This window comes from Gossypium hirsutum, chromosome D12 (assembly GCF_007990345.1).
Source record: "Gossypium hirsutum isolate 1008001.06 chromosome D12, Gossypium_hirsutum_v2.1, whole genome shotgun sequence".
Taxonomy (NCBI): domain Eukaryota; kingdom Viridiplantae; phylum Streptophyta; class Magnoliopsida; order Malvales; family Malvaceae; genus Gossypium; species Gossypium hirsutum.
In genome coordinates, this window is record NC_053448.1 from 45066949 (window position 1) to 45093710 (window position 26762).

At 33.8% G+C, this 26762-nt stretch overlaps 3 protein-coding genes across 11 annotated transcripts; 1 reads left to right on the forward strand and 2 right to left on the reverse strand.

Moving 5' to 3' along the window:
- Positions 1-3057: 3057 nt before the first annotated feature.
- On the reverse strand, positions 3058-26762 carry LOC107946109 (uncharacterized). Of its 8 annotated transcripts, XM_041106854.1 has the most exons (15): positions 26447-26762; positions 26208-26340; positions 25984-26122; positions 8565-8913; positions 8064-8141; positions 7263-7420; positions 6478-6553; positions 6013-6080; positions 5671-5935; positions 5314-5418; positions 5086-5192; positions 4936-4989; positions 4756-4839; positions 3910-4073; positions 3058-3425 (listed from the first exon to the last, which is right to left on the reverse strand). In XM_041106854.1, exons 4-15 carry the CDS (start codon positions 8866-8868, stop codon positions 3278-3280), a joined length of 1611 nt encoding a protein of 536 aa, XP_040962788.1. In that variant the 5' UTR covers positions 8869-8913; positions 25984-26122; positions 26208-26340; positions 26447-26762; the 3' UTR covers positions 3058-3277. The 8 variants fall into 8 exon arrangements, with proteins under 8 accessions (XP_040962788.1, XP_040962790.1, XP_040962789.1 ...); XM_041106856.1 differs by lacking the exon at positions 4756-4839; XM_041106855.1 differs by lacking the exons at positions 25984-26122; positions 26208-26340; positions 26447-26762 and adding an exon at positions 10685-10798.
- LOC107946110 (uncharacterized) lies at positions 9921-14780 on the forward strand. 2 transcript variants are annotated; one of them, XR_001696833.2, is made up of 6 exons: positions 9921-10334; positions 10409-10582; positions 10670-10798; positions 10875-11066; positions 12097-13791; positions 13881-14780. XR_001696833.2 is itself a non-coding variant. In XM_041106860.1 (2 exons), exon 2 carries the CDS (start codon positions 12295-12297, stop codon positions 12997-12999), a length of 705 nt encoding a protein of 234 aa, XP_040962794.1. In that variant the 5' UTR covers positions 10666-10798; positions 10875-12294; the 3' UTR covers positions 13000-14780. The 2 variants fall into 2 exon arrangements, 1 of the variants encoding a protein (XP_040962794.1); XM_041106860.1 differs by lacking the exons at positions 9921-10334; positions 10409-10582 and having other exon boundaries at positions 10666-10798; positions 10875-14780.
- LOC121224141 (protein MAIN-LIKE 2-like) lies at positions 15495-16701 on the reverse strand. The gene is made up of 3 exons (XM_041106859.1): positions 16573-16701; positions 15745-16460; positions 15495-15656 (listed from the first exon to the last, which is right to left on the reverse strand). Exons 1-2 carry the CDS (start codon positions 16624-16626, stop codon positions 15771-15773), a joined length of 744 nt encoding a protein of 247 aa, XP_040962793.1. The 5' UTR covers positions 16627-16701; the 3' UTR covers positions 15495-15656; positions 15745-15770.

Genomic DNA, 26762 nt, shown 5'->3' on the forward strand with positions numbered 1-26762 from the left:
ATAGATTTGGCCGCTCATTTGGTGCCAAAGAAACGTTGGTCGACTGTCTCCCAGGATACAACAAGATGAGCATGGCAGTAGCACAATTGCAGTGATCAATAAACAATAGCCTTACCTTCGTCTATCACTGGAAAACAAATTGGAAAATAAACGGAAAATTTTAGTGTGTATCTTTTCTTGAAGATTATTTGGTTTTAAATAAAAAATCAAATGAAGTTTTGGAAATTGCTGTCTGAATATTTTGAGTCACCCACATCATGTAGGTACGGCCCCAACCTTGGTTGCACCTCCTGCGTATGAGGGAAAGCATTAGTTCAATTATTCAATAACTATCAAGTCGCTTCACATATATAAATATACTCCACACTTGATTTCTAACCAATGTGGGACTAAGCTTTTCATTTTCCTCAACATAATTCACAAGTGGCTTACTTTTAGTATCAATTTCTCATTCTTCACTCAACCATTTTGAGCATATAATATACCGTTGTGAATGTCTCGTGGAGTAGAATATAAAACCATAATTTTATGATTCAAATCTCCACCTTTACTAATCGAGAATATACCTCAAAACTTCCAAGAAATCTATTTTTTTCCAACAAATCATACCACACTTGTGGATACCTTCATATAATTTCTCAACCATTGGTAATTCTAATGATTTGAATGATAATTTATCTTCAAAATTTAATACCTAATTAAAATTACCTAACACAATCCAATTATTATGATATGACATTAAAGAAGGGATTCATATATATTTTTCCTATCCGTGCTCCTTTTGTGAACTATTGGATGTCCACGAATACAAGATAACTGGAAAAAATCACAACCATCAACAACAAACAACAAACCAAGTGCTTTTTTTTATTACAACATTAACTTTTAGAGGAGTCTTCTACATGACGAAGAGACTTCACCTTTCCCTTTACAATATAACCCCTCAAAAGCATGGAAACCCAACCCATGAGCTAAGTTGATTGACTTTTCAACAAAAGCACGAGTTTCCATTAAGAAGCACAAATTAATCTTATATTGATGGCTCAATTTGTAACATGTTAGAAAGTAAGAGGCTGACCCAGACCTCTTACATTCCATGTGAACCTAATCATGGTTCTTTGGTAGGCAATGTCAATTAAATGTTATCCACTTTGACTGAAGATGGTGTCTATTGTTGATAGTTGTAATTATCATCTTCAACACACATTCCAACTGTTAAGGGAACTCCCCGGTTAGTGAGGACATTTTGATGTATAGCCCCAACATTTTCATCAGTATTAATATTAATATGCCTACGCAACGTAGCTCGAGAGTCCGCCTCTTGGTTCCTTAATTCTTACTCTCTTTTACTTTTGACACTACTGGAGTCGTCGGAATCTCCGTAGACTTGATTCACAAGAGTATGATGACATTGATTACTGATCAAGCTTCCAGCATTCTGCTCTTCAAAATCGAGTTTAGTATTACTTTTCAAAAGTATTTTTAGAAAAAAAATACTTTAGTCATTGAGCTTGGGTGATCAACCAATTTCCAATCTTGAAATAGAAAATCGTGGGTTATTATTTTAATTTTTATCTTAATAATAATATTTTATTTCACTCACATGTGCATAAAAATTTGGTTTTATAAAATACATGTGTACAAATAATTTTATCTTTTAAATATATTTTAAAAATAATATTAGTACAAATATATCTAAAAATAAAATCTAAAGTTCTCCGAATCAAAGGTCAAATTGAATATATTGGACGGTTCAACCATTTTTAAAATTAAAAAGAATAAACCAATAACAATTATTTTTTAGAAAAATTTAAAATATTAAAATTATAAAAAAAATAAAAAATGATATTTACAATAAGTTAAGAATAAAAATAAAGGGATAAATCTCAAAATTATACATGAATTTTGATTTAATGTGTGATTTGATATATAAATTTTAATTTGGTATAATTATACACATGAAACTTTGATTTGTGGTTCAAATGTATACATGAAACTTTAATTTTAATTCAATTATACACATTTAAAGAAATAAATACATCTATTTATTTTTATATTAGATAAATATAATTATACGGGTATGTAATATATAAATATAAAATAATGCTATATTAATAATTGTGTCAATATTTTGTAAAATTTAGATTAAATCAAAATTTCATGTATAAATTTGCACAAAATCAAAGTTTATATATAAAATTACACATCAAACCAGAATTTATGTATAATTTTAAGATTTATCCCTATAAATAAATCACAAAATAACAAAAATATCCAATTTTTTGTTAGAAAATATAATAAAAAATCAAATTAGTTTGTTTCTGTTTCTTTTTCTAATTTTTCAATTTCTAATTTTTTTATTGGTTGAAAATGCTTGACTTTTTTTAATTATATGTTATTTGATTGAAGCAATAGGACCATAAATTTATGATTATACCAATTGAATCCATCAATGCGATTCTAACACTAAAATCAATTTTCAAACTCGAAGAAATCAAATCGAGGAGCCTGACAAAACACACTATTATTTGAAAAAGGCACTGCATAAATGCATTAATCCCTTAGATTTCAGTACTGGATTTTGGCTAACATGCATTTAATATGAGAATTTAATTTTAAGATTGCTTCACTCCATTCTTCTTTTTTCCAACAATAAAACTTCATTTAAAAGAAAAAAAAGACTTCATTCTTGACTCTCAGCAGCCTACGCAATTCACATATATGTATTATGTTTCATAATCTTTTATCAATCATATAAACATAAATATAACAAAAACTATTTAAGACATCAAAATCCTAAAAGCAAACACAAAACATGTTAATTGTGTTTCAACATATCATGTTTAGAACTGCTCTTCTCCGGGAACGTTCGAATGAAGAGTGTGTTAATATATGCGAGCTGACAATAACGTTGGCCAGTGGCAAATTGAAAATATGTTTGACAATTGACAGAAGCAACTCCAAAATAATGTATTTTCAGCTGACAAAAATTGAATATAAAAAATTTTATGTTACAAATGCCGAGACATTAAACAAAAAGAAAAATGAGAAACTGAATTTGGGACTCCTGGAAAAAACGGTCTATTAAATCAAACTGACTCTGCTTGGCATTAAATGGTAATGGAGTTGAACACAACTCAGTTAAGCTGTATCTGTCTTTGAATCCGATAATGCTAGTAAAATACGTAATTGAGCCATGCCCTCATTATTTTGTGGTTTCAACAAAGATTATTGATAAAGTAATTCAGTTTATTGGAAAAGTCGAAACAACTTACCTTCAACTATGAACCCATAAGGGCTCTAAAGAGAAAGGCTTCTCAGTACGTGTGAGGGTGGATGAAGTTCCAGATGGAGGCGCATGCACAGTTATAGGAAGAACCCACTCACTTTTGTCTCTACCTTCTACTAAAAGAGGATGCTCGTATCTGAATTCAAAATCAAGAAGTGGTTGCACAGCTTAATATTATACCTGGTAACACCTAAAGCAGGAATTTTCTATTAATTTCAATAGAACTATGAACAGAGTTTTACCTATTTTAACCCATTTTAATTTTGAAGTCCAAGTCTAACCTCTCTTGTACGACATTACAATTTTAGGTAACAATTTTTGTCAAAGCTACAGCAGCAATGGAAGCCAACTTACAGGTCATACTAAATGCATTTCCAGAAGTTTTTTTATTTTTATTTTTAAATCTTCGATTATTGCTTCTTTTCTGCTAATACCATGTCAAAGTATTCTAAAAAGATATGAAAAATGTTCTACCATAGAAAATATGTATTGATGGTATATGCATATAGCCGACAAGCATACAATTGATTGACAATCTTCAATGCCAAGTAAACCATTACTAAGATTCTCTTTTTAAAAGCTCGAATGATTTGATTGCAATCAGTGTCGCATGGTCATACCTTGTCCAGTCTAAGTTCTTTGGAGTAGTGAAAAATTCAAATCTTAGAGCCCATTCAACCGAGATGTGAGGAGTGGAAAAGGACATGGGGCCATCCATTGGAATAGAGAAAAGAAAACTTGTCTGTACTAAATCAGCAACAACCTCATGATGATCACTCTGAACCTACAAGAGAAATCAATAAAAAATATTACAATAGCATCTAAAGAAAATGAGTTTCTTATCTTGACTTCCAAAGGATAAAATGGTTCCAAAAAGTAAAACCTTCTAAGCTAAACATTGATGGCGTATTATGCTAGTACCTAGGCAAATGTGGTCAGACGGTAAAGCAATGCTCATTCTCAGGAATGGAATGATGGCCAACATTATAAGGAATATAACATATTTTGAAGAATAAATTGAGTTTAAGATTCTTTTTCTTTTCGTTTTTTTTTTTTTTTGGGGGGGGGAGATAACTAAACCACTTCAAGATTCAATTACTTTTTCATGCCTAAATTCATTTTAGTTCCTTTCTTCTATAAAGGAACGTTTTCATTAAAATCATAGAAATAGGTTTAGGACTTTTGGAGTACACAGTAGTAAGCACTAGAAGGAAAGAGAAAGCTCTTTGGAATTGGGATAATGAACACTATCTGTAAAAAAACTATAAAGGAACTGGATTCTAGCAACCCAAAACTTCTTAAAAAACAAGCAGCAATTTTTCAAGGTGTCACTTTCCAAGCATATAATGTAGGTCATTAACACGTGCATGTAGCTAGATAAAGTGAAAGCTCAAAACAGACATATAAATAAATAACACTGTAATTCATTAATGAACTGTAGATTAGAAAATTTTGGATAGGAAAACCTTTGTAATTGTTGGGGAATTCCTTCTAGAAGGATGAACAAAACGCCGATTTATGGTTTCAGAAGTTTCCAGTGTCACTGAAACCTAAAAATAGCAGTTCTTCTAGTTAACCTCAAGATGCATCATTCAATAGTTCATAGTTTCTTCAGTTATCTAGTAGTTTCTCAATTTGATCATTACCTCAAGGCATCTTCTAGCTCCTTCTTCATGAAAGAAAGTAAGAGTACCACCTATCTGTTAATCGAATAGGTAAAAGGAATACAATAAGAGAAGAAACAACAAACATGATTTAAGCAAGGAGACAGAAGCTACCAGTTTAACTGATTTTACCATATCACTAAAGTAATATGTGGACTCAGAATTTTTGGGGGAAAATCTTAGCAAAACATGTTCATCCATCCTGATATTATAAGACCTTCCTCGAATAAAGCCCTCTGCTGCAGAAAATGCTAAAAATTAAGTTTACCAAGATTCACATATTAAACAGATGAAGACAAGATTTATGATGCATGAGAAACAAACAAAACATAAAAAATGTCAGAAAGTCTGATACTTTACAGGCTACAGATTCAGTAGGTGCAGAAGATACTCCTGTTACATCCGGATATAGAGTTCTTGCAGGAGCCTGCTGCTGACTTTGAGATAAAACAGCCAATGATTTGTCTGTTGGAAAATATTTCGGAGGGCATGATAAGGATCAGAAAGAAAACCTATTATCTCGAATCAAACCAATGGTATTGCCTCAGCATGTGTGCTGAAAATCTTACAAGTAATCACAACAATTGAACCGAACACATAAGTATGTCTATATGATGACAGGAAGAAAAGACAAGTTTAGTGTAAAGTGCAAATAGTGTCTGTACATAAACAAGTATAACTTCTTGCAAATTGCATAATCAAGTATAATTTAATTACCAGTGTTAGAATCATGCATGACCTCAGCCACTGATAATCGATGAAGTCCGACATTTGAAGGCAAACTCGAATAGTCAATATCATGATATGGACCATCTCTATTTGAAGACCTGGCTGTTGTTGATTCAAAGGATAAGGAACTTCTAAAGCTTTTAAACAAATTTTCCTTCAAAGGGTTATATGATGAAACAGATGATATTTCATCTCTTGAGCTCTCATACCCTTCCTCGACACCATCATTCGTGTCACTCACCCTAGCCTGTAACTAATATCAATTTACTGAGAAATCATTCAACTCAAACAATAAGCCAAAAGCATTATCAACATTAATAACAGCCTTACCCATTCCGAGTCTCCATCTATCTCTTTCCAATACATATCTGTTTGGATGGTAGTGGAAGGAACAATATCTAAAACATCAAAAGGAAACATAGTTATCAAACTTAAGTTATTGTCAAATCAGATTGAACTTATTGAATTTCTTTATATGACAAGCAATGACTAATGTTTACAATACTAGAGTTAGCTCTATGAGAGAGAAAAGAGAAAACGTCACTGGAAACAAAATCTAGCAATGATTGGAACATATCTACCTTTGCTTAAGATTTAAATTCTTACATCCTTCCTGCTTTATTGTTGAGTAATTACATTTGCATCCTAAAACTTCATTAAAATTCTTGACTAGAAGCACATACTCATCACGTCAAAACTGAAAATTACTGCTTATCAATAATTTCACCAAATTTAATAAATTAAAATAGAGGAAGAGAGATCGTAAAGTTGAAACTTGAAATGTTAACAACTTACCATCACTTTGGCCATCTTCCATTACCAAACCATTTCCCTTCTCAGTTACCCATACTTGAAAAGGAACACGAGCCTCCTGTTGGAAGGCAAAGTTCATAAAAATCAATGATATATCATAACTCTTCCACATAATACATAGTTCAAAGAATCAGACTAGGATGATGACTAGTCCTCACCAAGATACAGTTGCGCACGAGGACAAATGCAAAAAAAGAAACACATGCATGGATATGCCAAAATTCCCCAATGTGTTTAACTATAAATTTACGTACTCTAGCTTTCAAAAAACAAAAATTTATGTACTAAAAAAGGAGCCAATAAGAGAGGACAAAGTGAATTATCGCCAATATTAAATACAATTGCACAAATGAAGTAAACAAAATGGTTAACGGGCACTCAAATGCAAATGACAAAATCTTTGACATTTAAGGATTTTCAAAACTTCAGCCTTATATTCATAAACAGAAACCTTGCACCAGTATCAAAATACAAATTTATGAAAGTGAAAAATAGCTATAAACTTCCATTGCTCCTCACATATGAAACAACAAATAAACTTATGATTATCAGACTCTTTTGTTCTTTTGACTTTTCCCTATTACAGCGGGGCAAGTCTTTAGCAGACTGTCTGAACCCTAGGTCAGAAGTAGCTTTGTTACCAGAAAGTTCAACAAGATTCCTATTTCAAGAGCACTATCATCAAGTCAAGCATGTCTAATTGTAAAAGATAACAGAAGAAAATTTTGGGATCGATCAAAAAAATTATGAATATAAGTAAAACCAACCACTTTGGTAAGATCTTTTACGGACTCCTTGCTGGAGTGACCATTTTCCATTAGCAGCCATGGAACAGACATGGTACTCTTTATATAATATAAATAACGAATGGTAGTACCCTTGTAAGATGGTGGTATAACGCTAGGAAGCATAGCTCGTACCACATCTACAAATAAGAGTAAAAAGTAAGATACAAAAAGAAAACCTGTTGAATGAAAAATATAATGAAATAATAACAAGGTAAATAATTGTGACAAATAACCATAGCAAGAAGTAACAAGATACTGTATACTAAAAACCATTAAAAATTCATTTAAAAAAACTGCATGACTAGGTGCCTATAGTAATTCAACTAGAAATGGAGACATTTACAAATAATGCAATATAGCTTTCATCTTTGAAATCACCTTTTTGCATATTTAGCCCTTTTTGCAGATAAGAGACTCAACATTTGTTCTTTCTTCCTTCTATTGTTTTTCTTATGACAAAATCCATCTTTCTAGCTACAATTTTTCTTTCTAAAAAGTAAATGAACTGAATGAATTATAATTCTATACTAATTTTTAAGCAACTTAGTATCATGCAGTTTTCATCAAGAAAAGAACTAGGAGTTTGACAAAAACAGGATTGCATTTGCTCATCACTACAACGTCAGTATATTCATTTTGCTTGAGAAAGAAATACTCACCAATAGCATTGATTACATTTTATGATGGATAAATAGATTTCGAAAGAAAAAAAAAGAACAAGTTTTACACACTTGCACTTATATATATGTACCATAAAACATTAACAGTATATAGACTAACAATTTTTTGAAGAGCCAGAATTCACAATCTGATTTGAAACCATTGATGGTGTTGAAGAATCCAAAAAAACATGTTCACCTGAAAAAAAAAGGATTGAGAACAATAATATAAACATAAAATGCACAAATAATAATAATAATAATAATTATAATAATAATAAAAGGAAAGAAAGAAAGAAAGAGTACATGATCTTTTTCTTTCCTTTTGGTATCAGTTTCAGTTCTATTCATCTCCCAAGGTTAAAAACAAGGCCGATTGCTAATGCAATTTATCTAAATTTGAAATGACGTTGAAGACTAATGGCCAAAAATTAAAAGATTACTTGATACTAAAATGTGAGAAGAAACTGAAAATGTTGGCAAATAGCAGTTTAGACACACTCCTTTACATTGATCTGACTTCATTCTCCTAGAGAAAAAAGTATAAAGCAAAAGAATTTCGAATTCAATCTATTAATATAAACTCTAAATAAGTGAGCAATGAATACAATTTTAATCCAACCTCTCCCATGTTTCATTCCGGTCAATGGTTTTTGGATGGCAAACCATTGGGTATCCAATTTCTCAATCCCTTTAATTTCGAAGCCAAGCCTTTCAACCCAAAGTGAAGGCACAGTACTACTAGTCTTGTCACCAATTAGGGGATTGCAGATCTCAATTGTGACATAGATAGAATCTCCAGGTCTATAAACATCTCGATCAGTTTGCAGTTTTAGTTTTGGGTTCAATTGACTTATATCTCCATCCTCGGTACCAACCTTACTATATCCCCCATCTCCAAAGAAAGAAAACCTATATGGCAACATTGCCTCTAAACAAATTTCATGAAATTCATCAACAATGAAATCAACCTGCAAAATGTATAGCAAATGTAAAATTAAAGATTGCTTTATGGAGCACATGAACTGCATTCCAAATAGAAGGAATAATTGGAGACCTAAAATAAGCTACTTGTTTGGTTGTCGTACAAATTTTAAGAAAGACAAATGGGTTGGCTTTCCAATCCATTTTTCCTTAGGAACCAAATGGAAATCAAGATGCTCCTTCAGAGTTAAATGATCCAAAATATTAAAAGAAAAATAGGATTGATACACATAAAGATTCGATAATAAATTAAGTTTATGTCACCTTAAAACTGAGATCACGAGGAAAGGAAATTGAATGTGTTTAAATAACAAGGGTCAAAATGCATGTGAAACAATTAAAAGGAAAGGAAAGGAAAGGAAATGGCAATATGGAGGAACTCCAGGTTTAAGCTCCAATCGCCCAGATTTGAAATCCTGGTTTGGTTAGTTAAACTTTTTTTTTTCCTTTTAAATCTGCTTGACTGACCTGACTACTTAACAGACGCCACAGCCCCGCGCGCAGAACTCACGGTATAACGCGCAATGATGAGATGGGTAGGCCGGGTTGACTTTACCATATCTCGTTACCCAAATTCTTTAAGTGCAACTAAAAGTGTTCATAGGTCGAGTTAAGCTATCTAGATCAATTTTTTAAGTTTAGAATCGGCCTGGCCATAAAAATGACCTTATTTTTTTTTGCTCAAGCTTGGTTCAATTTAAGAAAGATAAGTCCAGGCTTGACTCGGCTAGTCCATATTTTATTATTTTAGATTAATTTTTATTTAAAATTAAGAAATTTAAAAAATAACAAACCAAATGCATTAAAATCTCTAAAATAAAAGTTTTCTAACACGTTAAAAAATATTTATATTAAAAAAATAATCATAAATATAATAAATGTTTTATTATATTAAAAAATAAAATAAAATAAAATAAATATTTTATTGTATTAAATATAATATTTAAAATTTTATATTTTGGGTTGGATTATTTGAGTTAATTAAGCAAATATGACGATTTTGAAACGTATTAAGAGTTTTAGATGTGTTTCCTAAAATTTAGGAAAACAGACTGCTTTTGTAGAGAGAATAAAAACACACTTCCAACTAGAAGCGTTTTCGTCCAACAGTAAGTCAACAATCATTTTCCCAACAGTTAAAAAATCCAACTATTAAAAGAATATGAACATTGTTCTGGGCAACAGATTAATTTTGCGAAATCCCTAATCCGTGTTAGTGTTTATGTGCACCCTGAGTTGCGAGCTGCTATGGAAGACACTTTGGGCGTGCGCGGTACTGCAAACCCTGGGAAATATCTGGGACTTCCGGTGATTGTTGGAAGAAACAAAAAGCAGGCTTTTCGATCTATTAAGGACTGGGTTTTAGATCGTATTGGGAGTTGGCTTAATAGGTGTCTTTCGCAGGGTGGTAAGGCTATCTTTATTAAATCTATCCTACAAGCTATCCCAATTTACCCTATGTCTTGTTTTTTTTTATTTCAGACTTCTTTTTGTAAAGAGCTTGAGGCCTTGCTTTGTCGCTATTGGTGGGGTGAGGCTAACTTACGGAAGGGATTCATTGGTGTTCCTTAGAGGGTTCGTGCGATCTTAAGGAAGTTGGTGGATTGGGATTTCGAAGTTTGTCAAAACTTAATATTGCTTTGCTTGCTAAAAAAGGTTGGCGTTTGATGAATAGCTCAGATTCTTTAGTTACTCGCGTGCTTAAAGCTAAATACTACTTAACTACTAATTTTATGGGGTCAGAGTTAGGGAATCAACCTTCCTTCATGTGGCACATTATTTGGGCAGCTAAGGGACTACTGCAAATGGGCTGTGGATGGCAAGTGGGGAATGGCTCTTCCGTTTCCATTTGGGATAATGCATGGCTCCCCGGTGAGAAACCCTACAAAATTCAATCTATGAGGATTAATGGATTTGAGAAGGTTGCTGATTTAATTGATGTTAACAGTGGCAGTTGGAATCAGGAATTGCTAAGAGGGTTATTCTTTGACTAGGATGTGCGGAATGTGTTGTCTATTCCTTTGGCCTTTCACTCATTGGAAGATTAGTGGAGATGGTGCCTTGTAGATGATGGAAATTACACAGTTTGGAATGGGTATCAACTTCTACTCCGAGGCTTCCCCAACTCGGATGATGACAGGTACAATCATATGGGGCAAACTATTAGGCGATGTTACAGACAACTTTGGGCTGCGGGTTTTTTACATACATAAATAATACAAAAAAATTAAAATAATACTAAAACAATACAACCATTTTATTATGTACCAAAATAGTACAAACAATAAAAAAAAGCTGACGGAAGTGACAGGACCCTAGTCAAGGGTCTGCCATAGGCGGCACCAAAGGTGCCAGTGGCAGAGGCGACACCAAAGGTGCCTCTACCACAGGCGACACCTGTGCCATGTTTTCTCGCCTTTTGGGGACCTTATAATGGTCCCCAATTTCACTTTCACTTTAGCTGCACAAAGGAGAAGAAAGAAAAGGAAATGAGAAGAAGAAAAAGGATGAAGAGGAGAAGGAGAGGGCGGTGCCAAAAAAAGAAAAGAAAAAGAGAGAAAGAGAATAGAGAATAGAGAAAGGAGAAAGAAAGAGAAGAAAAAAAATAGAAAAATAAGGTATTTTTAAAAAATAATAATGGATTATCTTATTATTATGTTTTTTTGTATATTTTTTATTATTTTTTGTTGTTAGTTTAGTTATTATTGTTAGTTATTAGGATTAATAAAAATTCTAATTATGATTTTAGTTAGTATTATTATTGTTAGTTTTTAGGGTTTAGTTATTAATAATTATTGTTACTTAGTATTATTGTTAGTAAAAAACTAATATTATTATTCTGGTTAGTTATTAGGATTAGTAAAAACCCTAATTATAATTTTAGTTAGTATGATTGTTAGTTTTTACACTATATTATTGTTAGTTATTATTTTTAGTAAAACCCTAATTATTATTGTTAGTTAGTATTATTTTTAGTAAAAAACTATTATTATTATTTTGTTAGTTATTAGGATTAGTGGTTAAATGTTGTTCATGTACAAAATGATAACTGAAATAGTATGAGCTTATGAATGAAAAAAAGTGCATATTGAAACATTAATTTTTTTTTATTTAAGTAATTTATTTACTGTTCGAAATTTTTTTTTGAAATTTTGTTTATTTTTTAACAGATTGAATATTGAAGATGGATGATAAGTTTTTCATATGCGTTTATTTTGATGGAATTATCTTGACAACAACTATTGGATGTATATTTGAATGTCGGCAACAAATAGAAATGAGATTTAATAGAAATGTCTCGTTGGATGGAATGAAAAAAAAATTTCTATAAGTTTCCAGTTTCGACAAATTCGATCAAATTCACCAAAATGGAACTTGTAGACGACAAAGACGTGGAGACAATGATCGCTCTTTACTGTGGGAATGAGAGTAACAAAAATGCACCAATTCACTTATTTGCTGAGTTAGCCAATATGGAGCAAAATGAAGATGCCAATGCATATGGTGAAGAACATGGAGCTCAAGAACCGTGCATGGTAACTCCAATATCGTACGTTGATAGTGAATCGACTATAGGTGGGATTAGTATCAATCTCAATATTACATACGATATTGATGTGGTTGGTGATGATGGATACGATGGTAGCGACCATTGTGATCAAGAGGTCGATAGTAACAATGATCTCGATGTTGACGATATACCTAATGATATTGACGATGAAGATGTGAATAACGATAGAAACATTAACGCGTCTTCGGTCGGGAACCAGATGCGACGTATTATGATACACAATAATCTTGGGCCACACATATTGGTTATAGACCCCGACGCAGTGCATGTAGCTGAGTTCCCGGAGTACCCTGAAATACTTCCTGCTCACCGGCTGGCCATAAATTCTGATTATGAGGAGTTATTCGTAGGCCAGAGATTCGAAAGTAAAGAAGAGTGTGTATTTGCTATTAAACGGTATAGCATGAACATAACAGTAGATTATAAAGTCATAGTGTCTAAACCGACAGTATATATTAGGGAGTGTTGGAAGGCAGCGAAAGGCTGCAATTGGCGGGTATGAGCTGCATTCATTCAAAATTCGCAGATGTGAGAGATACGAAAATTTGTTGGGCCTCATACATGCACATCAACACGTATGACAGAAGATCATCAAAAACTTGATTCCAAAACTATCTGTACGTGTATCATGCCAATGGTGAAGGACATGTCGACCATTAAAGTTTCGGTACTGATTGCCGAAATGCAAGCACGATTCTAGTATCGAGTATCATATCGAAAGGCGTGGATAGCTAAATAGATGGCAGTGGAGTAATTGTATAGGGATTATGATTCGTCGTATAGCGAGTTACAAGGATGGATAGCTACTATGCGGGAGTACGTACCGGGGACTGTGATTGAGTTACAAACAAGACCTTATTACGGCCCGGACAAACAATTACAGCCGGGAAAAAGAATTTTCCATCGAATGTTCTGGACGTTTGATCCATATGTGCGGGCATTTCCCTACTGTAAGCTGTTTGTGCAGGTGGATGGACCTGGCTATATGGAAAATATACACAGATCATACTTCTTGCTGTTGCTCAAGGCAGCAATAGAAACGTGCTCCCGATAGCATTTTCCATATTAGATAAGGAGAACTTAAAATCTTGGGAATTCTTCCTTACCAACCTGCGGAGGTATGTTATTAGCAACGATAATATTTGTATCATCTTCGATAGAGGGAAAAGTTTAATTGCAACAATTAGGTGTTCCGGTGTGCCATGGAGATCCGTTTAATGCATCCGTTAAATTGCAACTAACTTCTATCGAAATTATAAGAATGCAGACTGGAAGAGACAAATAGTGGCAATAGGTAAATGATAACCTTATCTTTTCAATATAAGTTGTAATGTTTTATGTTATCGAGCTACTGGAACTTATCTCTTCTTAATACGTATACAGCGTACGAGTTAGAGCCACATATTTTCCGCCAAAGAATGATTCGACTTGAGAGTGACATGAAGGGTCAAACGAACATATCTTTTTTATAGTGGTTGGGTACAATGGAGCCATGGCAATGGGCTTAAAGTTTTGACGAAGGCTTTCATTATGGTCAAATGACCACAAACTTAGTGGAAGGGGTCAACGTTGTGTTGTTGAAAACACGACATCTTTTGATTGCATCTGTCTTCTCGGCTACATTCTACAGGTTGGCTACTTTGATGCCAAGAATGAGTCAGCAACAGGTCAACCAGATGGAGGCGGGACACGTGTCTGTCGAAGATATCAGGGATGCAATGGTTGTAAACCGTTGGATGACGAGGTCGATAAATGTAGAAATATGTTCACGACACCTGAAAACGTTTCGAGTTACAAAGACCGTCGGTCGTCGACCCAGTATACCACCTAGGTCCTATGGAGTTGATCTCCGGAACAGACGGTGCAAATGTAGGAGGTTCAAAACACTTTATTATCCATGTGCACACGCCGTGGCAGCGTGTACTAAAGTGAACCTTAATGTTGAACAATTGAAAATCCATTCAATATTTAAAAGAATATTAAGAAGTTAAAATTTTATTCTATATTATTATTTATATGGTTTCCAAATTAAGTTATAAAAAATATAATTGATTTGAAATAATTAAAATTATATCCAAAATGGAGCCATTTAACCTTAAATTGATGGTTCAATGGGGTGGTCCTAGGGGTATACCTTTGCGGAGGTCAACGTTCACGTTGTGGGTGATCGCGACGACCAACATCCTCTTTAGGCGCAGGTGAGGGTGTGATAAACATGGAAGAAAAATCATGTGGCTCGAATGGCATCGATGAACTTGAACCGGAATGAGTGCCATGATGCTGTGGATACGACCTAGGGGGACTGATGTACTGCAGTGGATATGGGCCGGGAGTGTTGCACTGCAGTGGGTACGATCCAAAGATATCAAACCCGTAATGGTATCTACCCCCTGACAAGCGCGGGAAATAGTCATTGTCCGCCAAATCTGGATGATAAGACTGTGAATCCGAATGTAAATGTGATTGCTTGGGATCTGGCTCGAGCTCCGACTCGGGCTCCGGTACGGGATTAGGCTGGAGACTAAGATCTGTCACTGGCTCCGCCTCTATATCAACCACTGGCTCGTTTGCCCTAGGTCGCTGCATGTGCGGGGGGACTACAGTGGACTGCCCTCCAAGTAAATATGGCTTTGCCAAACTAGAGTACCATTGTATGTACTCTACTGATGGTTGCAAATAGGAAGCCATAACCATTTGAGGTATTCGAGCCATCCGATTATTCCACAGCGCAACAAATCTCTGGTGCTTAACCCCCCAATTCAACTACGGTTTCCCTCTCTTGTTGATGCCGTGAACCACTCCCACCTCACATGGCGGATCGGGGATTTATTGGACGCAACCAAACTGTCATAGCACTCGATCCCCATGGTACCACTCGACTACATTGAAATTTATAATTGGTGCGTTAGTACACCACATATGAGAATGGACGTGGGCAGACGAGGGTATAATAGCTGCAATTTCCGGTCTACGATATGGCATCCATATAAACTGCATGATTAATAACATGGTTATAATTTAACATGGTGTGAGTAAGATATAGAAAATAACATGTCATGAATATTAGAATAGCTTACCCCTTCCCCGGCATGCTATTCGATCATCAAACGGTATATCGGGACAATGTACGACCTCCCGATACCCGGATAAATACTACATCTACGAAAACAAATTTCAAGTCAATATAGTATTGCTGCAATAGTATCATAAAGAAATTGTCAATTAATGACAAGTTATATTTTATCACCTGTTAACTAGGAGATATACATATGGTTAGTGACTAATTGATGCCAAGAATAGCATTCGATAAAGTGCCCAGGACTGCAACAATGTAAGGCATCCGCCCATGTCTACCACAGCAGGCTTTGTCGTCCGACAAAGCTCCCGATACAACACTGTCAGAACTGCGAAGCCCCAGCTATACGAGCGAACATTACTCAAATCAGCTAATAGAGGTAAGTGCATGATATGAACCTTGTTATTGTTTGAATCAGGCATCAGTACTCCCCTGATAATATGTATGATGTACGCTCGAGCAGCGCACATCAACTCTCCTTCAGTGGCATTAGCTGATAAGTGTCCAAAATTTCCTTTCAGCCATGTAAATTTCAAGCCCGAAAAATTTGACTCATCATCGTCGGGCGAGTCTCCTAGTAAGCTATAACATAGTACAGTCGGCTCAGCAAAAGTAATTATTCCTGTTATGGGACTCTCGTCGATTGGGAGCCCAAGCTGCAGTGCAACATCCTCTAAAGTCACTGTACACTCCCCACATGAAAAATGAAAAGTGTAGGTCTCTGGGGGCGACCGCTCCACTAGTGCAGATATTAAATCGTATCGCAAGTCGAACGTCCAGATCAATGCTGCTGACCAAAATCCAGCTTGCTCCAAGTAGGGCATCAATCGTTCATCCGGGAGATATCCTATACCATTTACCCGGCCCCTTAATACGCGGTACGAGCCCTGATAGTGTTAAATTACAGAAAATTAATATTAAGATAACAAGATTTATTTATATATATTACGTATATCCTTTTCTAATAGAACCCGTGATTAACAAATAATAATATATTACCATATTATTAGCTGCATCAGATATGTGAGGATCGTCGTTAATCAATCGAGCCATTGCGATGCCTGCAATTTCAAAACAAATTTCTGATTTTAATTTCAATATATTTTTTTATTTTCGGATTTATCTTATTTTTGAATTTTATTGCTTTCAAAAAATATATTATTTTTGTATTTTATTATTTTATATTATTTTAGTACATAAAGTTTGAAATGTATTAATTTAGTGTATTTTTTTATATAAATTTAGTAAAAAACCCTTATTTTGACCATTTGTTCGTATTTTTCTTATTTTCAGATTTTACTACTTTCAAAAAATATATTATTTTCGTATTTTATTATTTTATATTATTTTAGTACATAATATTTGAAATGTATTATTTTAGTGTTTTTTTATATAAATTTAGTAAAAAACTCTTATTTTGGTCCTTTGTTCATATTTTTCTTATTTTCGGATTTTATTACTTTCAAAAAATATATTATTTTCGTATTTTATTATTTTATATTATTTTAGTACATAAAGTTTGAAATGTATTAATTTAGTGTGTGTGTTTTTTATATAAATTTAGTAAAAAAACTCTTATTTTGGCCATTTGTTCATATTTTTCTTATTTTCGAATTTTATTACTTTCAAAAAATATACTATTTTCGTATTTTATTATTTTATATTATTTTAGTACATAATATTTGAAATGTATTATTTTAGTGTGTTTTTATATAAATTTAGTAAAAACCCCTATTTTGGCCCTTTGTTCGTATTTTTCTTATTTTCGAATTTTATTACTTTTAAAAAATATACTATTTTCGTATTTTATTATTTTATATTATTTTAGTACATAATGTTTGAAATGTATTATTTTAGTGTATTTTTATAAAAATTTAGTAAAAAACCATTATTTTGGCCCTTTGTTCGTATTTTTCTTATTTTCGGATTTTATTACTTTCAGTAAATATACTATTTTTGTTTTTTATTTCTTTTCGTATTTTATTTTTTTAATAAACATATTTTTTTGGTATTTTATTTTTAATACTATTTTTGTAAAAAAAAATCTCATTACAACATGCTAAATAAATTTCATAAAAAATATAACTAATCAACATAAAATACACTTAACAAATTAATTAAATAAAATAAAATAATAAAACATAGAATGTACTAACATAAATAATAAAACATAAATAATAAAATAATAAGACATAGTATGTACATAACATAAATAATAAAACATAGAATGTACATAACATAAAAATTAAAATTAAATTATGAATGAATGAAAATATAGATAAATATAAACATACCTTAATATCTCTTTTTAATCAAATAATATCTTGCAAAAAAATAAATTTAAAATTAAATCAAAACCAATCACATTATAATAATAACAACAAAAATAAACAAATTTCTTTTATACCATTACTTACTCTATTAAAAAAATTACCTTTATTTTTTTTCCTTTCTTTTTCCTTCCCTCCCTCTTCTTCTTCTCCTTCTCTTTTTCTTTTTCCTTTTTCTTCCTTCTGCGCCTCCTTCCCCTTCTTCTTCTTCTCTTCTCTTCTCTTTTTCTCTTTTCTTCTTCTCTCATTCTTCTTTCCTGCTGTTTCATTTTGCCACTTTGGGGACCATTATAATGGTCCCAAAGACAAAGAAAGACAAAATACGAGCTAAGGTGCCGCCTGTGGCAGACCCTCGACCAGGATCCTGTCACTTCCGTCAATTTTTTTTTACTGTTTGTACCATTTTGGTACATAATAAAATGGTTGTACTGTTTTAGTATTATTTTAATTTTTTTGTATTATTTGTGTAAAAAACCATTGGGCTGCTAAGGTGCCCAAAAAAAAAGAAATTTACATGTTGGACATTTTTACATAATGATATTCCTATGAAAGTAAACCTATTTCAACGTTGTCTTGGTTCAAACAGAATGTGCCCTCAGTGTGGTGGGGGTTCAGAAACTCTCTTACATGCTTGTCGTGATTGCCCTAGGCTATTGGAGCTATGGGACAAACTGGGGGTCACTTGGGATGTTATACCTCCAAATGAGAGCTTTTTACACAAATAATACAAAAAAATTAAAATAATACTAAAATAGTACAACCATTTTATTATGTACCAAAATGGTACAAACAGTAAAAAAAAAGCTGACGGAAGTGACAGGACCCTGGTCGAGGGTCTGCCACAAGCGGCACCAAAGGTGCCACTGCCACAGGAGGCACCCCAACCCGTATTTTTTTGTCTTTCTTTGTCTTTGGGACCGTTATAATGATCCCCACAGTGGCAAAATGAAGCTGCAGGAAAAAAGAATAAGAGAAGAAAAGAAGAGAATAAGAAGAAGAAGAAGAAGGGGAAAGAGGCGCAGAAGGAAGAAAAAGGAAAAAGAAAAAGAGAAGGAGAAGAAGAAGAGGGAGGGAAGGAAAAAGAAAGGAAAAAAATAAAGAAAGGTATTTTTTTTAATAGAGTAAGTAATGGTATAAAAGAAATTTGTTTATTTTTGTTGTTATTATTATAATGTGATTGGTTTTGATTTAATTGAGATTTAATTTTAAATTTATTTTTTTTGCAAGACATTATTTGATTAAAAAGAGATATTAAGGTACATTTATATTTATCTATATTTTCATTCATTCATAATTTAATTTTAATTTTTATGTTATGGTTTACTATTTATGTTTTGTACATACTATGTCTTATTATTTTATTATTTATGTTATTATTTATGTTATGTACATTCTATGTTTTATTATTTTATTTAATTAATTTGTTAAGTGTGTTTTATGTTGAATAGATATATTTTTTATGAAATTTATTTAGCATGTTATAATGAGATTTTTTTTACAAAAAATAGTATTAAAAATAAAATACCGAAAAAATATGTTTATGAAAAAATAAAATACGAAAAGAAATAAAAAACGAAAATAGTATATTTACTGAAAGTAATAAAATCCGAAAAAAATAAAAATACGAACAAATAGCCAAAATAAGGGTTTTTTTACTAAATTTATATAAAAACACACTAAAATAATACATTTCAAACATTATATACTAAAATAATATAAAGTAATAAAATATCAAAATAGTATATTTTTTAAAAGTAATAAAATCCGAAAATAAGAAAAATACGAACAAACAGTCAAAATAAGGGCTTTTTACTAAATTTGTATAAAAACACACTAAAATAATAAATTTCAAATATTATGTACTAAAATAATATAAAATAATAAAATACGAAAATAGTATATTTTTTGAAAGTAAAAAAATTCGAAAATAAGAAAATTACAAACAAAGGGCCAAAATAAGGGTTTTTTACTAAATTTATATAAAAAAACACACTAAATTAATACATTTCAAACTTTCTGTACTAAAATAATATAAAATAATAAAATACGAAAATAATATATTTTTTGAAAGTAATAAAATCTGAAAATAAGAAAAATACATTGAAATTAAAAACAGAAATTTATTTTGAAGTTGCAGGCATCGCAATGGCTCGATTGATTAACGACGATCCTCAATATCTGATGCGGCTAATAATATGGTAATATATTATTATTTTTTAATCACGAGTTCTATTAAAAAGGATATACGTAATATATAAAAATAAATCATGTTATCCTAATATTTATTTTCCGTAATTTAACACTATCAGGGCTCGTACCGTGTATTAAGGGGCCGGGTGAATGGTATAGGATATCCCCCGGATAAATGATTGATGCCCTACTTAGAGCAACCAGGATTCGGGTCAGCAGTATTGATCCGAACATTTGACTTGCGATACGATTTAATATCTGCACTAATGGAGCGGTGGTGCCCGGAGACCCACACTTTTCATTTTCCGTGTGGGGAGTGCACAGTGACTTTAGAGGATGTTGCACTGCAGCTTGGGCTCTCAATCGACGGGAGTCCCGTAACGGGAGTAAGTGCATTTGCTGAGCCGGCTGCACTATGTTATAGCCAACTAGGAGACTCGCCCGACGATGATGAGTCAAAATTTTTGGGCTTGAAATTTACATGGTTGAAAGGCAATTTTGGACACTTATCAGTTAATGCCACTGAAGGAGAGTTGATGTGCGTTGTTCGAGCGTACATTATGCATATTATAGAGGGAGTACTGATGCTCGATTCAAACAACAACAAGGTTCATATCATGCACTTACCTCTATTAGCTTATTTGAGTAATGTTCGCTCGTATAGCTGGGGCTCCGCCGTTCTGATAGTGTTGTATCGGGAGCTTTGTCGGACGACAAAGCCTACTGTCATAGACATGAGCGGATGCCTTATATTGTTGTAGTCCTAGGCACTTTATCGGATGCTATTCTTGGCATCAGTTAGTCACCAACCATATGTATATCCACTAATTAACAAGTGATAAAATATAACTTATCATTAATTGATAATTTCTTTATGATACTATTATAACGATACTATATTGACTTGAAATTTATGTTCGTAGATATAATATTTATCCAAGTATCGGGAGGTCGTACATTGTCCCGATATACCGTCTAATGATCGAGCAGCATGCCGGGGAATGGGTAAACTATTCAAATATTCATGACATGTTACTTTTTATATCTTTCTCACACCGTATTAAATTATAACCATGTTATTAATCATGCAGTTTATACGGATGCCATATCGTAGACCGAAAATTGCAGCTATTATACTCTCATCTGCCTACGTTCATTCTCATATGTGGTGCACTGACGCAGCAATTATAAATTTCAATGTAATCGAGTGGAACCATAGGGATCGAGTGCTACGACAGTTTGGTTGCGTCCAATATATCCCGGATCCGCTATGCGAGGTTAGGGTGGCTTACGGCATCAACAAGAGAGGGAAACCGTAGTTGAATTTGGGGGTTAAGCACCGGAGATTTATTGCGCTGTGGAATAATCAGATGGCTCGAATACCTCAGATGGTTATGGCTTCCGATTTGCAACCATCAGTAGAGTACATATAATGGTACTCTAGTTTGGCAAAGCCATATCTACTTAGAGGGCAGTCGATTGTAGTCCCCCTGTACATGCAACGACTTGGGGCACACGAGCCAATGGTTGATATGAAGACGGAACCAAAAGCAGATTCTGATCCTGAGCCTGATCCCTTACTAGGGCTCGAGTCGAAACTCGAGCCAAATCCCGAGCAATCATATTCACATTCGGATTCACATTTTTATTATCCAGATTTGGCGAGTAATGACTATTTTCTGAGCTTGTCAGGGGGCAGATACCATTACGGGTTTGATATCTTTAGATCGTACACACCGTAGTACAGCATTCCCGGCCCATATCCACTGCAATACATCAGTCCCCGTAAGTCGTATCCACAGCATCATGGCACTCCTTCCGGTTCAAGTTCATCGATGCCATTCGAGCCACATGATTTTTCTTCCATGTTTAGCACATCCCCACCTACGCCTAAAAAGGATGTTGGTCATCGCGATCACCCACAACGTGAACATCGACCTCCACAGAGGTATACCCCTAGGACCACACCATCAAACCATCAATTTTAGGGGTTTCTTGCGGTTTTGATATTACTCTAGTTTGCATTTTTTTTATATTACAAAGTTTGTACTTTTTATATAAATTTAATTAGATTAATTTTAGGTATTTTTAGTACGAAACTTTTCTTCTCTTTTTGCATTATATTAAACTGAATTTAATGTTAAATGGCTCCATTTTGGATATAATTTTAATTATTTCAAATCAATTATATTTTTTATAACTTAATTTGGAAACCATATAAATAATAATATAGAATAAAATTTTAACTTCTTAATATTCTTTTAAATATTGAATGGATTTTCAGATGATTTTTTTTAGATTACAAACCTAATCAAGAATTGAATATTATAATCAATTATCCGCTTACCACTGGATTTCTCCCTAATTTCCATTTCATTATGGATTTTGGATGATTACGGACCTCTTAGATTCCTGTGTAGCCCTCTGTCTGGGACAAATTCGAAAGTTGTCGGAGGCACCTTCCACGTAGACAGGTCAGGTAGGACGGGGAACTCATTTTCCCAAACACATAATGTGCGCTCGAGCGTGCACATATCATTGATAAATTGTTCAACATTAAGGTTCACTTTAGCACACGCTGCCACGACGTGCGCATATGGATAATGAAGTGTTTCGAACCTTCTACATTTGCACCGTCTGTTCCAGAGATCAACTCCATAGGACCTGGTGGTATACCGGGTCGATGACCGATGGTTTCCGTAACTCGAAACGTTTTCAGGCGTTGTGAATATATTTCTACATTCATCGACCTCGCCATCTGACGGTTTACAACAATTGTATCCCTGACATCTTCGATAAACACGTGTCCCGCCTCCATCTAGTCGACCTGTTGCTGACCCATTCTTGACATCAAGGTAGTCAACCTGTAGAATGTAGCCGAGAAGACAGATGCAATCGAAAGATATCGTGTTTTCAACAACACAACGTTGACCCCTCCACTAAGTTTGTGGTCATTTGACCATAACGAAAGCCCTCGTCAAAACTCTGAGCCCATTACCACGACTTTATTGTACCCAACCACTGTTGGAAAGATGTGTTCGTTTGACCCTCCATGTCACTCTCAAATCGAATCATTCTTTGGCAGAAAATATGTGGTTCTAACTCGTACGCTGTATACGTATTAAGAAAAGATAAGTTCCAGTAACTCGATAACATATAACATTACAATTTATATTGAAAAGATAAGGTTATCATTTACCCATTGCCACTATTTGTCTATTTCAGTCTGCATTATTATAATTTCGATGGAAGTTAGCCGCAAGACGGATACAGTAAACGGATCTCCATGGCATACCAGAACGCCTAATTGCTGCAATTAAACCTTTCCCTCTATCAGAGATGATGCAAATATTATCGTTGCTAATAATATACCTCCACAGATTGGTAAGGAAAAATTCTCAAGATTTCAAGTTCTCTTTATCTACGATGGCAACTGCTATCGGAAGCATGTTTCTATTGCTGTCTTGAGCAACCACAAGAAGTAGGATCTGTGTATATTATTCATATAGCGAGGTCCTATCCACCTGCACAAACAGTTTGCAGTAGGAAAATGCCCGCACATATGGATCAAACGTCCAGAACATCTGATGAAAAATTCTTTTCCTTGGCTGTAATTGGTCGTCCGGGTCGTAATATGGTCTTGTCTGTAACTCAATCATAGTCCCCGGTACGTACTCCCGCATAGTAGTTATCCATCCTAGTAGCTCGTTATACGACGAATCATAATCCCATACAATTGCTCTATTGCTATCTGTTTAGCTATCCACGCCTTTCGATATGATACTCGATATTGGAATTGTGCTTGCATTTCGGCAATCAGTACTGAAACTTTAATGGTCGGCATGTCATTCACTATTGGCATGATACAGTGCAGATAGTTTTGGAATTAAGTTTTCGATGATCTTCTGTCATACGTGTTGATGTGCATGTATGAGGCCCCACAAATTTTCGTATCTCTCACATCTGCGAATTTTGATTGAATGCAACTTATACCCGCCAATTGCAGCCTTCCGCTGCCTTCCAACGCTCCCCAATATATACTGTCGGTTTAGAAACTACGACTTTATAGTCTACTGATATGTTCATGTTATACCGTTTAATAGCAAATACGCACTTTTATTTACTTTCAAATCTCTGGCCTACGAATAACTCATCATGATCAAAATTTACGGCCAGTCGGTGAGCAGGAAGTATTTCAGGGTACTCCGGGAACTCAACTACATGCGCTTCGTCAGGGTCTATGAGCGACATGTGTGGCCCAGAATTATTTTGTATCACAATACGTCGCATCTGGTTCCCGACCGAAAACGCGTTAATGTTTCCATCGTTATTCACATCTTCATTGTCAATATCATCAGGTACATCGTCTACATCGGGATCACTGTCACTATTGACCTCTTGATCATAATGATTGCTACCATCATATCCATCATCACCAACCACATCAATATCGGGTGTAATATTGAGATCGATACCGATCCCACATATAGTCAATTCACTATCAACGTACGATATTGAAGCTACCATACACGATTCTTGAGCTCCATGTTCTTCACCATATGCATTGACATCTTCATTTTGCTCCATACCGGTTAACTCAGCAAATATGTGAATCGGTGCATTTTTGTCACTCTCATTCCCACAGTAAAGAGCGATCATTGACTCCACATCTTTGTCGTCTACAAGTTCTATTTATTGCCGACATTCAAATATACATCCAACAGTTATTGTCAAGATGATTCCATCGAAATAAACGCATACGAAAAACTTATCATCCATCTTAAATATTTAATCTATTAAAAAATAAACAAAATTTCAAAAAACAATTTCGAACAGTAAATAAATTACTTAAATAAAAAAATTAATGTTTCAATATGCAATTTTTTTCATTCATAAGCTCATACTATTTCAGTTATCATTTTGTACATGAACAACATTTAACCACTAATCTTAATAACTAACACAATAATAATAATAATAGTTTTTTACTAAAAATAATACTAACTAACAATAATAATTAAGGTTTTACTAAAAATAATAACTAACAATAATATAGTGTAAAAACTAACAATCATACTAACTAAAATAATAATTAGGGTTTTTACTAATTCTAATAACTAACCATAATAATAATATTAATTTTTTACTAACAATAATACTAAGTAACAATAATTATTAATAACTAAACCCTAAAAACTAACCATAATAATACTAACTAAAATAATAATTAGGGTTGCTATTAATCCTAATAACTAATAATAATAACTAAACTAACAACAACAAAAAATAAAAAATATACAAAAAAATATAATAACAAGATAATCTATTATTTTTTAAAAAATACCTTATTTTTTCTATTTTTTTTCTTCTCTTTCTTTCTCCTTTCTCTATTCTTTTCTCTCTTTTTCTTTTCTTTTTTCGGCACAACCCTCTCCTTCTTCTTCTTCTTCTCCTTTCCTTTCTTCTCTTTCGTGCAGCTGAAGTGAAAGTGAATTTAGGGACCATTATAAGTTCCCCAAAAGGCGGGAAAACATGTCACAAGTGTCGCCTGTGACAGTGGCACCTTTGGTGCCCACTGGCACCTTTGGTGCCACCTGTGGCAGACCCTCGACTAAAATCCCGTCACTTCCGTCAGCTTTTTTCTATTGTTTGTACCATTTTAGTACATAATAAAATGGTTCTATTATTTTAATATTATTTTAATTTTTTTTGTATTATTTATAAAAAAAAACCCTCCAAATGACAAGACGTTCATGAGCTAGATCAGTGAGCTGTTTGACAAAGGAGAGCAACGTGTACAGATTGTCATTTTATCAAGATGGGTCATCTGGAATTCTAGAAACGGAATAATACATGAAAGATATGATCGGCCAATTCAATCACTACTTACCTTTATATTGGGATATGCCTGGGAACTGCAATCCTTATCGACGGAAGGTGGGGGTTGTAGGGCGCCTATTTTGGAAGTTTGGAGACCGCCAGTGGAACCATGGGTTCGGGAGAACTTTGATGCGGGTTTCTATGGTGATCTATAAGCATCGAGCATAGGGATCGCTGTTAGAAATCATATGGGTTTACTGTTGGGCGCAGTTTATTTCTGGAGAGAGCACATACCTTCGATAGTGGCTGTGGAGGCTTTGTCTGGCTCGTAGGCTATCCAATTTGCTCGGGATCTAGGATTTCGTTCTGTGGAGATTGAGGGCGACTCCGCCGTAGTGATTGCAAAATTAAATAGTTCGGGGATTGACTGATCGGGGGTGAGCAGTTACATTTGGGACGCTAAACAGTTAGTCTTGGGCTTTGAACATTTCAAATTTCAACATATTAAGCGCGGTGGTAACAGGGTTGCTCACCTTTTAGCACGGGAAGGATTTCTCCGGAAACGCGATGTCTGCTGGATTGAGGATGGTCCGACGTTGATTCAGGCGAAGTTGCTGAAAAAGGTGAGGTCAGATTCATTTCCTCTTATTCGTTAATACCTTGTTTTGTGGAGAGTTGGATTATGTAGTGAAAGAGCACTGTGGTTAAGCTGTTTCAACTGGTTCCTATGGATGATGATTGAAAAGTGAAGGGGAGCATTGTAATGTCCCTTCAACTGTTTGCTGTTACTTTTTCTTCGGTTTATTAATTGTTTTTCTTCGCTCCTTGTGTTTCCTATGGATGGTTTAC

What these genes read in the sequence shown, in the direction of transcription:
- LOC107946109 (XM_041106854.1), bottom strand. Translation starts at nt 8,868, where the DNA reads ATGTTGCCATATAGGTTTTCTTTCTTTGGAGATGGGGGATATAGTAAG. An exon ending in CATGCATGATTCTAACACTG is followed by an intron (nt 5,419 to 5,670) that starts GTAATTAAATTA and finishes ATTTTCCAACAG; the next exon opens with ACAAATCATTGGCTGTTTTA. An exon ending in GAGCTAGAAGATGCCTTGAG is followed by an intron (nt 4,840 to 4,935) that starts GTAATGATCAAA and finishes TGCTATTTTTAG; the next exon opens with GTTTCAGTGACACTGGAAAC.
- LOC121224141 (XM_041106859.1), bottom strand. Translation starts at nt 16,626, where the DNA reads ATGGCTCGATTGATTAACGACGATCCTCACATATCTGATGCAGCTAAT. An exon ending in CTGATGCAGCTAATAATATG is followed by an intron (nt 16,461 to 16,572) that starts GTAATATATTAT and finishes TAACACTATCAG; the next exon opens with GGCTCGTACCGCGTATTAAG.
- LOC107946110 (XM_041106860.1), top strand. Translation starts at nt 12,295, where the DNA reads ATGGAACTTGTAGACGACAAAGACGTGGAGACAATGATCGCTCTTTAC.